General features: G+C 43.4%; 2 protein-coding genes across 4 annotated transcripts; one reads left to right on the forward strand and one right to left on the reverse strand.

The window, feature by feature from the left end:
• Positions 4,275-12,051, forward strand: LOC110433879 (malonate--CoA ligase). 3 transcript variants are annotated; one of them, XM_021456815.1, is made up of 17 exons: positions 4,275-4,556; positions 5,305-5,470; positions 6,218-6,421; positions 7,017-7,218; positions 7,457-7,545; positions 7,811-7,880; positions 8,540-8,592; positions 9,077-9,184; positions 9,279-9,377; positions 9,889-9,981; positions 10,064-10,141; positions 10,243-10,344; positions 10,671-10,761; positions 10,894-10,967; positions 11,161-11,340; positions 11,698-11,751; positions 11,819-12,051. In XM_021456815.1, the coding sequence occupies exons 2-17, from the start codon at positions 5,330-5,332 to the stop codon at positions 11,855-11,857; spliced, it is 1,677 nt and encodes a 558-aa protein (XP_021312490.1). In that variant the 5' UTR covers positions 4,275-4,556; positions 5,305-5,329; the 3' UTR covers positions 11,858-12,051. The 3 variants fall into 3 exon arrangements, with proteins under 3 accessions (XP_021312490.1, XP_021312488.1, XP_021312489.1); XM_021456813.1 differs by having other exon boundaries at positions 4,333-4,556; positions 5,298-5,470; XM_021456814.1 differs by lacking the exon at positions 4,275-4,556 and adding an exon at positions 4,967-5,013.
• Positions 12,079-15,010, reverse strand: LOC8079229 (protein NRT1/ PTR FAMILY 1.2). Its single transcript, XM_002458484.2, has 4 exons — positions 14,379-15,010; positions 13,933-14,150; positions 13,247-13,791; positions 12,079-13,131 (listed from the first exon to the last, which is right to left on the reverse strand). Exons 1-4 carry the CDS (start codon positions 14,476-14,478, stop codon positions 12,264-12,266), a joined length of 1,731 nt encoding a protein of 576 aa, XP_002458529.1. The 5' UTR covers positions 14,479-15,010; the 3' UTR covers positions 12,079-12,263.

The following is a 15,237-nucleotide window of genomic DNA, read 5'->3' on the forward strand; positions in this document are numbered from 1 at the left end:
TAATTTTGTGCTGATATTTTAGATATCGGGTTTTGATTTTTTGAGTGCTCGATTTAACGGTTACAGAAACAAAATACCCCTCCATACTAGTAATTCAGATCATTTTGAACTAGGCTTAGATCAAAACATTATGAATATAAACATGGAGAACTTTAAGTTGTTGAGTTTAGAAATATAAAAACCATATAAATAGATTTGTATTGAAAAGTACTTTATAAAAATAAATTCTCTCCATACCTAGAAAACAAGTCGTTTTGGACAATGAATTATCAGTATGAAAAATAGAAAGTTAAAATTATGTTTTGGAGACTGTGTCACTATCCAAAACGACTTGAATTATCAGTATGAAGAAAGTATAGGCATAAAGCACAATGTGTTTCGCTCACTATGAAGGATCAATTGTTAGCAAATACTATCAACAATAAACTTGCCGGGACATTTGTCGCTTGTCACCTTGAAACTCAGAGTTTGAAAGCCAACGAGAGCTATCAATGCTTAAAATCCAATAAGTGATATACGACCGTACTATTAGAAGGGAAATTCTTAAACTATATGGTTATTAGCTAGTGCCACTAAGGTGATAACTAACTTTTAGTGGGGATTAGCTTTATTACGGTATATAGAATTATAGATAGATATAGATATAAGATAGATATATACAGAGATAGATAGATATAGAAGATTTTCGCAAAAAAGATAGATATAGACATAGACATAGACATAGACATAGACATAGACATAGACATAGATATAGATATTTAGGCCTTGTTTAGTTCCGAAATTTTGTTGGTTTTGGATACTGTAGTACTTTTATTTTTATTTAGCAATTATTATCTAATTATGGACTAACTAGACTCAAAAGTTCATCTCGTGATTTACAGCTGTGCAATTAGTTTTTGTTTTCATCTATATTTAATGCTTCATACATGTGCCGCAAGATTCGATGTGAGAGGAAATCTTGAAAAGTTTTTTGTTTTTGAGGCGAACTAAACAAGGCCTACTTTATTTACCGGAAGAATCAAATGCATCAAAGAAAGCCATTAGTGAATAAGACAATAAAAAAAAGGTATTTGGGATCATATTGTATCGCGTTTTAATATAATTTTTCTCTTCCCTTCGCAAAAAAAACTCATGGCTACCAAACCAATGCACCACACCTGCCATATCTAATTCCCTATAAGACAACAATTGTGAATCCCTCCTCATAGTTGTCCCTCAAAAATTAAAAGCCCCGATGCAAAACTTAAGGTCTTTCATACCCTGTGGGTTGAGATCCAAACCAAACTCACACCAATCCAAAACATATATATATATATATGTGAAAGTTAAATCCAAACCAAATTAGACCATGACTTCAATCATCCACACCAAACCATATCACTTATGCGCTAGACCTATTGAAATACATTTTTAACCCACCATTTCATCGGCACCTCATGCTATTGTTTATATTTAGCCATAAACAAAAGCAAAAAATAAATAGATAGAATAAAAAATCATTGTAAACTCTATTATTCACAGCCAAACCAGTTCAGCCCACTTTAATAGGGCCCAAACCAAACTAGCCCAACAGCCTTTTCAGCCTGTTTGAATCCAAACCAATACAGCCCAAAAGTAAAACCAAACCAAATAACCCGATTTAACCCAAACCATTGTCAGGTTTGTCATGTAGCAATAGCTAACACTTTCCTTTGGATATGTTAACCTCGTGTTAAGATCAATTTTTTAGTTTGTGCCAACTATATATGTGTATATTTTATTAGCCGTCAGGATCCTATGTCCGTGCAAGCTAGTGTGTATACGGCTGGCGTCTCTTGGGATTATCGAAGTTAATTTACTTAAACTGAGTTGGTTAAGAAGATGACACTTGATTTAGGTAAATTATTGATAGGTCATCGCAATAGAGGATTTATGTGATGCTCATGTTACGCTACTACACAAATAATTTTGAACGGATGTGGTTACAAAATCAAACCGTGCCTCGGTTAATTCTTGCGATTAACGGAGGCAGACATTTTTCATTTACGGAGATGATCATTTTTGCCCGCCTCGTAAAATCGATTTACGGTGGTAGATAACTTAAGATGACCGTCTCTAAAAGTAGTCTATTTCTGGAGGCGATTGTCTTAAGGTGTGTGCCTTCATAAATTGATTTTCGAAAGCGGGCACACTATAAAGCCCGTCTAAAAAAATTCTGGCCCAAGGCGCAGCCCGGCAGAGCACATATCCAATCCTCATATCTCAAGCTTATATATATCTGGCAAGCTCCCCTTCACTTCTCCCTCCCGCAGCCGCACCTCCCCTCCCTCAGCGCCTCTCTTATTCTCTTCAGTCCGTTGTGCTCAGATCTAGAAACACTTCCTCTTCCTCACTCGCACAGGTTGTCAGCGCGCCCTCCTTCCCTCTTCCTTATGGTTTCAGCGACCATCGTCCCTTTCCCTTGTCCTACATCTGTCTCCCTTCTCGTGCTCTAATCCAGACCGGCACCAGTGAAGGTTGGTGAAGCCAGGCGACCGCAGCTTGATCGTGGATCTAGGGCTGGCTGACGAGCACAGGGCAGAGGCAGTGACTGACGAGCGTTGGGCGGTTCTAGGGCCCCTTCTCACGGTAGCTCTCTCCCGCGGCGTGGATCTAGGGTGGGTTGTCTGCCACCCGCGTCGCCGTGCGCAGATCCACGGCGGAGGCAGTGGCGGGAGCCGGCTCCCTCTGTCAGTCGGCATGGCGGCATGGGCCCAAACTCCTTCCCTCGCTTAGTGGTGACACAGATCTAGCTCAGTGGCTTCGATTGTAGGGGGACATGGGGGCTCATGCTTGGGATCGACGGATCCAACTCGGCAGCGGCGGATCCAGGGCTATGGCATCCCTGGTGGTGGTTCTACAGGCGGCATGACCGGATTAGCGACGGACGTGTAGATGCATTGACGATGACCCAAGGATGGGCTTGGCGGGCCCATGGATGCGATCGACGGGCCTATCCAATGGATTCTTTTGTGTGTTTGATTTATGGAGGCGGGAAAACCAACCGCCGCCTCCATAGGTCATGGATTAATCGAGGCCTTCTATTGGAAACGATTGCGAAGCCTGCCTCCTCCATTAATAAAAAATGACTGCCTCCATTAAAAATTTTGTACTATTGTTAAAAGATATAATTTTAAATATGCGAAATATTTTGACATCAAATATGAAAAAATATTAAATGTTTTCTCTAAAAACCTCATGTATCAGTTTTTTTTCTGGAAAAAGCTCATGTATCATTTCTAGCTCTGTTAAGATTTGCTTGTTAAACATATGGTTTCATTTTATTGCCACCACTTGAAAGGATCCCATAATGATCCAAAAGAGGATTGAATGGGTGTGCCTGATTCAAACCTTATATCTAGAATTCAAATAAAACTACTACTAGAAAAACAACATAAAATCGGATATGTATTCATTTTTTTAGTTTAACATGCACTCAAATCTGCAAAGAGTTTTGCAACCTAGAGCTAGTTCTGTTAACTAGTCTAATCTAATCTACAAAGGTAAAGGTCACATAAGCGATATTAATAAATGTGATAAGTAAAGAGCAAAAGCGCAAACTCTCAAAGACAAGAAAATTTGTCCCATCATATTGGCGCTTCACCATGGTATGCTCTGAATAACCAAGTCTCTTTTGATCGTCAAAATGTTAGGCTGCCCACTAATGCTTACGCTAGCTAAGGCAAGTGTTGTATAATATTTGTTTTATGCTTAAATATAAACTATGTCTAAATATATAATAAAATATTATTAAAAGTTCTTATAGGTCTTCTTGGAATTGAATTCATTTTGATAATTATAATTTAGACACATATAAATAAGCTAATATGGTTATATAGGAATTATATTTGTATATTATTGTTAGCTATATGAGAGAGATACTTATATGTTGTATTTCTATCGTAAAAGAGCGATTGAAGAGTGCGTTATAAGTTGCAAAGTTGGTGATCTATAGAATCAATTTCGATCTTCTATCCTATAAATTTATAAGATAGACTTATATATGAATTTTAAAAAGTGATGAAACATTAAATTTTAAGCTAGATAACTTGATTTATTAAGTATAGATTTTAATTCCTCCAACGATCCAAACAGTCCCTAATTTGAAACGGACTATCACCCACTGACCCACATCAAAGCGACCAACGCGGCTCCACCCGGACCCAGTCCCCGCTCCGTCCGGCCATTCCGCTGTTCCTCCGGCCAACCAACCTAGTACGTATACTCGACTACTCGACGACGAGTGGGGGCACTCGTACGTGCCCGAGATAACAGCGACTCGGGCGAGCCGCGAGAGTGAGAGACCCACCCACGAAACCGCGAGCGCCGCACACCAACAACCACCCGGCGCTGCCCGTAAATGCGAACGCAGCAGGCGTGGGGGCGCGGGGCGGTGGCGCGCTTGATGACGCCATTCAATCGCCGCGCGGCCCACGCCTCTTCTCCCCACCTGCTCCGCGGCTGCTCGTCCTCCTCTTATACCGTCGCCCTCTCTCGCCTCCGACGCCACTTCACCTCTTCTTCCTCCTCCTCTCCAGGTCGGCTACTCCACCTTCTCGTCTCACTTTTTGTTTGTTTCGTTTTCGGTTCAGCGCCAGATGTTCGTCGTTTTGCCACAAGGACGTCGCCCACTTGAGCTGGCAAATTTCGGCGACTCCTGGCCGGAGTTGGCGACGCGAAACTCAATTTTGCATGTCATGGTTTGGTAGAACGGATGGTGTTCGCCGTTTTGCGTCAGCCGCTTAGCGATGCCTTGCATAGAAGGTTGTAGGTGTAGTTAGGACTGCGGATCAACGAGATTGATGAGCAGATTTTTCTTAATAATGCATAAAACGGTCCAATTGGGCAGGCTATGGTCCAAATTGTGGACCAGCGAAGCACTGGGGATACAAAGGGGGTTGTCTTTTGCTCCTAGTGGAGTAGTGGGTTTGAAACTTCCTGTGTCTCAGGGTGTAAGGCGATCATGGTGCTCGGGGAGGATTCCCGTAGACCTGGGTCAGTTGTTAGCTGTCGTTGAATTGATGCGCTGCTTTCTAGTTACCACAGCTCTTGCATGGCTGAGAATGTGCTTCATAGTTTTATCTAAGAAGCAGTGGTCTAGGTTATTGGCCATCTGACTGACTCAGGAAATCGTGCTGACTGTTTTATCAACACACATCACTAGTTTGTTAGTCATCAAATTTACATGCTGTGGTTTGAAGCTTCTAGCTAAGTACTTAAATTATTGCACAATCATTCGTTTTTGCTCTCTAACGTTTCCATTTCCTTGTGTTTTTTAGCATACAGTACCAGACAGGGTACCCATACATTCATGGAGGTGGTTCAAGAAGTCCTTAAGCATGGCTCAGTAGATGGTGTCCGTGCTGTCATACGAGCTGACAAAAAGAGCTACAGCCTTGTCCAGCTCATTGCAGCCTCTTTTGATGTCCACAACATTCTGTGCAGCAAAAATGTACCACAGCTCCTTTCATGCTCTGCATATTCATTTAAGATTTCCCATTCAGTGGCATTTCGAGGTTCTCACATAGTTATATGATTGTTTTATTAGCTTCCCTTTTTCTTTGTTTGGATGCAATATGATATAATTTTCAGTCATAATGTGGGAGTCCTTACGACTTACTTTAATGCAAACAACATGTAAGTTCAGAATTCATGACGACGCTGAAGCAGTCCCGGTGAGTGCACATAGGAAGCTGGGAGGGTACTCCTGGTGTATGTGTTCCGCAGGATTGCTCTGAAAACTGGATGGAAGATCTTGATTAGAGGATGCTGTATCAAATGTTTTCATTCAAACATCCTGTCCTTTACCTTGCATGTTTGCAACAAGGCCTTATCAATGTCTTAATTGCACAAGCTTTTCTGTAAATCTGTCTCCTAAATTCCAAATCTGTTTACCAAGATAATTCTCTCCCGACAAGACTCAAGTTTTCTTCTGAGAATATGGGGACCAATTGGATCCTGCTTCCCCAGACATTTTGTTTTGGCTTAGTAGTTTAATGCATACGTTAACTGCAAGGAACTTTGTTGACCATATCTACAGGAATTTGCTTCCTTAGTCAATTTTATTACAACCAAATAGTTCAATGCATTATGTCTACCTTACAGAGCTCTGTTAAACATAAACTGTACTTGTTCTGTTAATCTGTTTAATGCCTATTGATAATACACAAGCAAAACCTCACCGTTTCTGTTCTTTTAGATGACACACAATGGAATACAAGATTCTTCTTCCGAAGGAATAAATGGAACAGGATTCCTTCATGGAGCTCGTGTTGGCATTGTGGCTAAACCCTCTCCTGAATTTGTTGCTGGGGTCTTTGGAACCTGGCTTTCTGGTGGAGTTGCAGTACCCCTTGCCCTTAGTTATCCAGAACCTGAGCTTCTTCATGTCATGAATGACTCGGTTTGTTCCAAGCTTACAGCAACATTTCATATTGCAACATATCATTATAGAAATGAAATGCTACCATTTTCGGCTGCCATGCTATGATTCTATTTTGATCTTTTCTTGAAAGTATAATGTTACAAAAAAAAGCAAAGCACTATGCTGATGTAGATAGCAGTGTTTATTAACTCTTAAATTGGTCACACGGGATGATTGGACATCTTCTAGCTTACACATATGTACAAATTTCATATACAAATCAATGCATTTTGTGGCTGACGCAGATTTCTGTACCTAATTGGGTTTGCGCACCTGTGCACTTGGATTCACAAAAAAGGACAAAAAACAAATAAAGAAAGATACAAAAGACTTGCTGTAGGAATTTGTGCAAAAAAAATGATGTTATATGCACTGCACCAAAAAAAGAACTTAATTACAAAAGATTTTAAACTTTTGTCCCTTTTTTTTGGCATTGTGCATGTGACCATAATGTTTTATATTCTTTTGCCAAGTGCTGCACATGTTCTATTGTGAACTACAATCTATGAACTTTATAAAGCATCGAAATCCAAGTCAATTTGTTCTTTTAGTTTCTAATTTCTGCGGCTTATAGGATATTTCTATGGTTTTAAGCACCAAAGAGCATCATGAAGTCATGGAGAACCTTTCTATCAAGCGTTCTGCTTATTGTTCTCTTCTTCCACCTATCACTAGTATATCTTCAGAAATAAATCCCCAAGAACCTTCAAGCAATGAGGCGACTTCATCAGTCTCTACTTTAATAACTCATATCAACAGTTCAAAGAAAATCAAAGGTGAATTGCTCACCTCTCTCTCTCTCTCTCTTTCCACTGAAACTTGAACTTAGTGGCTGATATTTCTTGCTGTTTCTATAGTCCCCCTTTGTGTGTTTCAACTATTATTTCTATACTCTCTTTTATGTCTCTACTATTACTTCCATGCAACCCTGAGCACTTACTCACTCACTAATAATTCCAAATATTTTTCTGCTTGCTCTTACTAACCTCTATTTTCTGGAGTTTGATTATACAGGTGATGACCCTGCTCTTATCCTTTACACAAGTGGCACAACTGGTAAACCAAAAGGAGTAGTTCACACCCACAAGGGCATACTTTCTCAGGTGTGTTTTTCATCTTTAAATAGATATATAAATGGTTCTAAAAACTGATGAACAATTTACATAAGCCAGAAGGTAATATTTTTTTATGTTCTTGATTCTATTTCTGTATTTTTGCCACATTTCCATGATTTTGCTATTACAGTTGATTGGTCTAAGAGTTTTAATGGTTTGGGTGACTTGGTTTTTATTTCCTATATGATCATTTTAGATGGCATGATAGATAGATGATGTAATGTACATAACATTATCCTCACTGGTTTGGCAGGTTCAAATTCTATCAGAAGCGTGGGGATATCGAAGTGAAGACCAATTTCTGCACTGTCTCCCGCTGCATCATATCCACAATAAATGCTGTTGCTATTTAAGTTTTTAGCACTATTCATATGCTGATATTTCGTATTGCTTTTTTTTTCCGAGCCCACACCTTTATTGTGATTGCAGTATTCAATGTTCAGCAACGCAGATTAGTAGCTGCCTAGGTATATTAATGTTTTGGCAGTAGTCCTGCATGAAAAGTTGAGATAGGTTAGAACAGTACAGTTACATAAACCCATACATTCCCAACATAGCACTTCAGTGTTAATGTTTCTACTTGAAGTGGAGGAAGAAAGTGTAAGCTGCTTGCTATGGATGCATGGGCCAGCTCCACATGGATCCTGATTCCTGACGTGCTGGGCATAGAGTGGTTTTAAGTGCAGTTGTACTACATGAATCCTGATTCTCTCTTAGGAAAATGTTTGGTACCATTAGTTCTTTACTCTTGTTTCACTTGTTTTTATTTGTCATGTTCCTTCTGGTTTGAAGCACCAAATACATGCACCAGTCCCTAGATTTTTTTTTTGTTAAACTCATGTAATATGATGGTAGCTAGAAGTAGAACTGGACCACATTGCAATTTTTATTTTGAACAGTGACAGTGTCTCTTATTATGATTATGTTTGGGGGCATCCATTTCTTTGTCATTATCGTTGAAGTCCTTAACTTTCAAGTGTACATGTGCATGGCCTTTTCAATGCTCTATTTGCGCCCCTTTATTCAGGATCAGTGGTAATTTCTCTCCCTATTTCTCTCTAAATAAATGCTCTATTTAGGAGAAAAAATGCTGTTTGGTCAAAATATATTGGGTGTGTTTGAGACCACAGTTGCAGACCGTATGGTGTAGTATGGGTACCGCAGCCACCGACCCGCGGCACGGGAAACGCAGGAGCTAGTTCATTCTCGCAGTCCCGGTGCCGTATGCAGTCGATTCTCGCAGTCCTGGTGCCATGTGCAGTCGAGAGAATCGTCCGCATCGTGGGACGTTTGGCACAATTCTTTGCTTGTCTTTGCCACCAACGCAGTCCCAAACATGCCAGTCATGGCTTAGTTTAGGTGAACTAGTCTTCTATAGCTATTGGAGATTTGGAGTTCTCTTCTGCGGACATAATAGATCCATTTGCATTTGATTTAGGAAATGTAAACAATGAAGCTTGTTTCAGCAGCACATCTACAAAGTTCCTTTCATGGTAATGTATATTCTTTGTGATCGCAGGTTGAGTTTATACCAAAATTCAGTGTAAGCGGGATATGGCAGAGATGGCGAGAATCATATCCCAACGATGGTAGTAAAAATAAAGAGGCTATTACAGTATTTACTGGAGTATGATTCGCTATCATAGCATAACAGTCTATCTTCAGATTATTCTTCATATTGTTTGATACATTAAGGTAATTTGATACTTCTTTTATGGCAGGTTCCAACCATGTATACACGTCTGCTGCAAGGGTATGATAGTATGGATCCTGATCAACAGTCGGCCTCTTCTTATGCTGCAAAGCATCTGAGGTTAATGGTAAGTTATTCATGTTCATTGGAAACAGTGTTTAAGTCTTTCTCTAGCTCCCTTCGTTCCTGAAATCCTCACATACAAAATTACTTGAAAGTATTCAAATTTATGGTACATGGTTTAAGGAAATATCCATGGGCATGGACTCTTGGATTCTGCTATTGAATCTGTGAAGTCCAACAGGCATTGTGGCTATGCTTGTTCAATCATCTGCACAACTACCTAATTAGGGACCTTGGTATTTATGCTACACTCCGTTATGACCAAGAGGTCCTCAATGTGTCTTAATTATCTCACTGACATCGAGTGTGTGTGGGGGAGAGCTAAGATATATTTCTTTCCTTTATATATTATTCATTTTTCACTTGCTGTCTATTGAAGTGTGATTTCCTGGTTTGTGTTTGACTCTTACATCTGTATTCTTAGTGTGTTTTCCTGTAAACCTTTTCAGCTCTATCATGGAACTGATGCATGAATTATAAACATTTTCTCATTAGTATTCATTGAATCGCTGCAGATGTGTGGATCATCAGCTCTTCCGTCCCCACTTATGAAGAGGTGGGAGGAAGTGACAGGCCACCGTCTTTTGGAACGCTATGGTATGACTGAGGTAAAAATATATTAACTCTTCCCCATCTAGTCAATACACTAATTAACCACATGGCTTCTGATAGACTTAATATTGGTGACAGTTTGTCATGGCATTGTCTAATCCATTGCATGGTATCCGAAAAGAAGGTACAGTTGGTAAACCCCTTCCACGCGTTGAGGTATGATGAACAATTCATGGGAGTTAGGAGTATCATCAAAGCATTAGTTGTTCTGTGTATTCTGTATTGCTTCATAGCTTTAAAGCGTCTTTCTGACTCAGGCCAAGATTATTATGGAGGATGGAACTGAAACTACAACTGGAGTTGGTGAGCTCTGCATTAGAAGTCCATCCCTTTTCAAGGAGTATTGGAAAAGACCAGAGGTATGATTGTGCTGTTTCTACTTTTGCCAATTGATTATCATGGTGTACAGTTTTGGAGGGAACATTCCATTTCCTTTAGGAAGGTCCTACTCCTTACTAACTACAGCTGTAAACCATACATCTTTTCATTTGATGCAATGCAGTGTATTATTTTTTAATGCTTTGTATTTTTATAAGATTGCTGGCATTGACATTTATGCTAAGCTGTACTACTCAAATGACAAATTTACTAGGTATTTCAGTCATATAGGAACCAGTAAAGGACGCATGCTGAAAAGTTAATATACATCATTTCATCATTGAAAATGGTGAATTTCTGTTTGCAGGTCACAGCAGAATCCTTCATTGATGGCGGATTCTTCAAGACAGGTGATACAGTAACTGTAGATGAGGAAGGATACTTCATAATTTTGGGACGTAAGTAACACTTAACTTTATGCATATGCACACTTACGTCTTTCTAGTTGCTGTTTTCATCACCTCATGGTGTTACTGCCTGGGGTCAGAGCTTTGGATTCCTTCTAGCCTCATTTGCACTACCTTGTGCAGGCACAAATGCAGACATTATGAAATTTGGTGGTTACAAGCTGTCAGCTTTAGAAATTGAGGCAGTACTGTTAGAGGTAAATTCGGATACACTGGAATTTACTTTTGAACTGTAGTCACTGCATGATATTAACAAAGTCAATGCACCTACAAAATCAGCTGACGTTTTCCTCAAATTTAGACTAACAGGTTTACTGAAGGCTTTGCACAACAGTCAAATAACTCCCTTTCCTACTCATGTTACCTAATCCTGTCTGTTTTTGTCTTCAGCATGATGCTGTACTGGAATGCGCTGTCCTTGGCTTGCCTGATGAAGCCTATGGAGAGGTTATATGTGCAATAATTGTGCCTAAAGAGGATGCAAAGAAAACGGCCGAGCAGGACTCAAAGCCAGTGCTAACCTTGGAAGCATTGACAAGTTGGTCGAAAGATAAGCTTGCTCCATACAAGGTTTGCTATTTGCATTATTTTGCCTTTTCCCTAGCTGCCTTTTTACAGTTGTTCTTTCACAAATGTTTTTCCTTTGCTTGTTTGGCATTCGCCCAAGTATTCTTTGCTGCCTGGCATTATAAAATTTTCATTTTGGTAACAGAAAGTGTCAGTAACACATTATAGTAACAAAAATGTCCATAAATCACTTACGACATTTATGACCTTATTATAACTACATTTACATAGCTATCTACAGTATGGTACGATCTTGTTAGACTTCATGTCAGTCCTGACTCCTGAGTTCAAATACTCTACAGTATCATTATCTACAGTATCATTTGACAATGGAATTGGTTCTTTTTCTGTGGATGCCAGATTCCAACAAAACTATACCTGTGGGATTCGCTTCCTCGGAATGCCATGGGAAAGGTGAGGAATGATCTTGAAAATACCCTCGTATTGTGCTTGTGACTGACTTAACTGTTGCTTATTTCAGGTTAACAAGAAGGAGCTGAAGAAATTATTAGGAGCTTAGCCATGATGTGTATAGATGTATTTATCTTCATTTCCTTCTTCAAGTTTAGTAAGTCAGGCTCATTATAGTGATTAGCAAATAAGTGCATTCGTTATCATGCATGGAACAATAATTTTCGAAACGGCCTGAGCTGAGATACATTGCACACACATTTCTTTCCTTATCAGAAAAGTTTCGAGTCACTGTGCATTATGAAGTTATGCATTGACTTGTAGGAAGACTAAAAGTCTAAAACTGCTTGTGACCCTGACAAACCTAAACAATAACTAATAAGCTAGTAAAGTTAACTTATGCTTTATACTACCACATATTGAACATTCAGCTTCCAGAAGTTCATTGTTCAGACCTACAGGGTTCTCACAGCAACACAAGCGTTCCAAGTCCAAACTCGGGCTTCAGTACAGGACTAGGGCTGCTCCGTGTTGCCCTCCTCTTCCCACTCCACGTTCTTCCCCTCCTCGCCATACACCCAGCAGCACCAAGCGAAGTACACAAAGTTCGCGACGCCGTAGCCCGTGAGCAGCCAGTAGTAGTAGTCGTAGTGCCCGGCGTTCAAGTCGTCGACGAGCCAGCCCGTTCTTCCCCCTCGCATGCTCGCCACCTGGACCACCTTCACGATGAGGGCGCCGGCCAGGTTGCCCACTCCGAAGGCCATGTACAGCAGCGACATGCTGAAGCTGGCCATGCTCTTGGGCAGCTCGGTGTAGAAGAACTCGATCTCCCCGATGACGCCGAACGCCTCGGCGAGCCCCACGAGCGCGAACTGCGGCACCAGCCAGAACGCCGAGATGGTGACCCCGCTCAGCGCCAGCCGCCGCCGCGCGCCCTCCACTGCCGCCGAGACCGCCGTCGACGCGGTGGCGAGGAGCAGACCCCCACCGATGCGCTGCTTCATGGTGAGCCCGCGCTGGTTGCCCGTGTACCGCTGCAGCGCCGGCGCGACCCACCTGTCGTAGCTGGCCGACCACAGCGACATGGTGGCCATGTTGAAGACGGCCAGGGAGCCGCTGGGAACGCGGAACCCGCCCGCGCCGACGCGCCGGTCCATGGTATCGGCCTGCTTCACGGCGAAGCTCTGGTTCATGGCCAGCGCGAGGAAGATGGTGGACGACCAGATCGGCAGGACGCGGATCGCCGACTTGAGCTGCTCCACCTGGTCCACCGTGCACGGCCTCTTCCCGTCGTGGCCGTGCCGCTCGGAGGCCGCCGCGTCCGAGCCGTTGCAGGGCGCGTCCTCCTTGGTGGCACGGAGCAAGCACGCCTTGTTCAAGAACCTGAACTCAAACGCCAACGTGTTCGTCAGACCACGCATCGTTGAAGGCTGAAACGCTGCTTCTGCCTGCTGCACTGCATGTTGGGACGTGACTGAGACGTGAGTGAGTGACGTACCTCAGCTTGTCCGTGGGGACAGCGAGCTTGCAGTCCTTGAGGTGATGGTACACGCCATCGACGGTCTTGTCCGGCAACCGCGCCCCGCGGTTCCTGATCGCCGCGCCGACGGCGGCGCCTATCCCGGCGAACATCTGCCTCTTGCCCTTCTCCTTGATGTAAAGGCCCGATCCCAGGAAGAAGCTGACCGTGGAGAGCAGCATGAGGCCCATCGGGACGGCGAACCCGACGTTCCAGCTGACGTTGTCCTGCAGGTAGACGATGGCCGTGACGGCGACCATGAACGCCACGCCGATGGACGCGTAGTAGGCGTTGAAGTAGGCCTGCAGGATCCGGAGCCGACGCTGCTTGGGGTGCCTCGAGAACTGGTCCGCGCCGAACGCCATCGAGCACGGCCGGACGCCGCCGGCGCCGAGGGACAGGAATGCGAAACCGGCGAGTAGCCACGCGAGGTGCCGCGCCCCCGGCGGCGCGCACTGGTCGCCGTTGCACGGAGGCGGCCGCGCTCCAGGGACCGTGGCGGTCAGCCATAGGAAGACCATCCCCTGTGAGTAAGCGAGAGAGTGCGGCAACAACGGAAGCGATCGTGCCATGGCGTTAATTAATTACCTTCTGGAAGGGTAGCTGAGACAGAGGAAAAAGACAGACGGGCAGTGAGCGTCTGATGTCGTTGACCAAGTACTTACAATCAGGCACGCGACGGAGCCTAGCGCGACGGCCATGAACCGGCCGAGGTACATGTCGGCAACGATGGCGCCAGGGATGGGCGCGAAGTTGGAGATGGCGCCCCACACGAAGAGCATCGTTTGGGAGGTGACGGTGCTGAGGTGGTACTTGTCGGTCAGGTACGTGATCATGTTGGTGTTGAGCCCAAATCCAGCGACTTTCTCCAGCATCTCATTTGCTAGGCATCCGAAACACACAGAATTCTCCATTAAAACCGAAGGGAAGCTAGGTGATCAATGAGAATTCTTTGAGCATAGAGGGCAATGAGAGAACTAAGAAGATGAACTACATGAAGATTCCGTGCTACTGGCAAGCAAAGGCTTGTGTAGAGAACAAATTGAAAGAAAAAGAGAGCAAAATCAAGGGCGATGACCAATATCAGTTTGAGAAGAGGATCGGAACTCACCGAAGATGAAGGGGAGGGCTCTGAACCCGCCCTTGTTGCCCTTGAAGCACTCATCTTCTCCTGCCGATTCAGTCTCGAAAGCAAGAGAGCGCTCCTCCATGGCGCGGTCCGGCCGGAACGCAAGCGCAAACTCTACTGAAAGATTTGGCCGGAGGAGCTAGCACTACCACTGCATTTCTGCAGCAGGGGCGCCGGAATCACGCACTAAATAGATTCACCGGTAGACGGTAGGTAGGTCACAAGGGGCCGACAGCTAGTAGCTCCCGTCTAGGTAAAGACACAGACGTAAGGTAATAAGCACATCAGCAGCCAGCGCCCAGCGGCAAATCGCTATATGAAACAACCCCACGCATGCAAGCTTTGCTTTTCGTCTCGTCCGGGACGCAGCTAGCATGTGCACTCACATCGCCATCGTTACAGTATGCTTGCCCGACTTGGACGGAGCAGGTGCAGGTCCTCTGAACTTCTCGCGTTTGATTGAATGTATGTAAACAAGACGGAGAAGTTCTGCCGATCGAAAATCAACAAAAGGAGGCTATTAATCGCAAGCACGGAAGCACCCCCATTTGGCATGTTTCGTCACTAGTAATGACCGCCCTTAGTTTGTTGTTTTGTACCCACATGCACATCATTCATGCTACAGCAGTACCGCACCTATGAGTATGTACCGAGAGCCCCCACTCGTGCTTTCGTTTCGCATGTGCGAGCTGCATCCAAATCCCTTCACCTGATGAGCGATGCAGAGGGACAGAAAGACGAACGTAACGAGCTGTCCATGCACTTGCATCAACATTTGGCCACCACAAAATGTTAGTTTAGTTTGTTGATTTGTTGCGAGAGAAAAACAATATGCTGAACG

Source organism: Sorghum bicolor, chromosome 3 (genome assembly GCF_000003195.3).
Source record: "Sorghum bicolor cultivar BTx623 chromosome 3, Sorghum_bicolor_NCBIv3, whole genome shotgun sequence".
NCBI lineage: Eukaryota > Viridiplantae > Streptophyta > Magnoliopsida > Poales > Poaceae > Sorghum > Sorghum bicolor.

Excerpts from the sequence above, each read along its gene's own strand:
- LOC110433879 (XM_021456813.1), top strand. The coding sequence starts at position 4,379 with ATGCGAACGCAGCAGGCGTGGGGGCGCGGGGCGGTGGCGCGCTTGATG. Across the intron at positions 9,185-9,278 it reads CTATTACAGTATTTACTGGA|GTTCCAACCATGTATACACG; the intron begins GTATGATTCGCT and ends CTTTTATGGCAG. Across the intron at positions 10,142-10,242 it reads AACCCCTTCCACGCGTTGAG|GCCAAGATTATTATGGAGGA; the intron begins GTATGATGAACA and ends TTTCTGACTCAG.
- LOC8079229 (XM_002458484.2), bottom strand. The coding sequence starts at position 14,478 with ATGGAGGAGCGCTCTCTTGCTTTCGAGACTGAATCGGCAGGAGAAGAT. Across the intron at positions 14,151-14,378 it reads AGCCCTCCCCTTCATCTTCG|CAAATGAGATGCTGGAGAAA; the intron begins GTGAGTTCCGAT and ends TCGGATGCCTAG. Across the intron at positions 13,132-13,246 it reads GTCCCCACGGACAAGCTGAG|GTTCTTGAACAAGGCGTGCT; the intron begins GTACGTCACTCA and ends GTTTGAGTTCAG.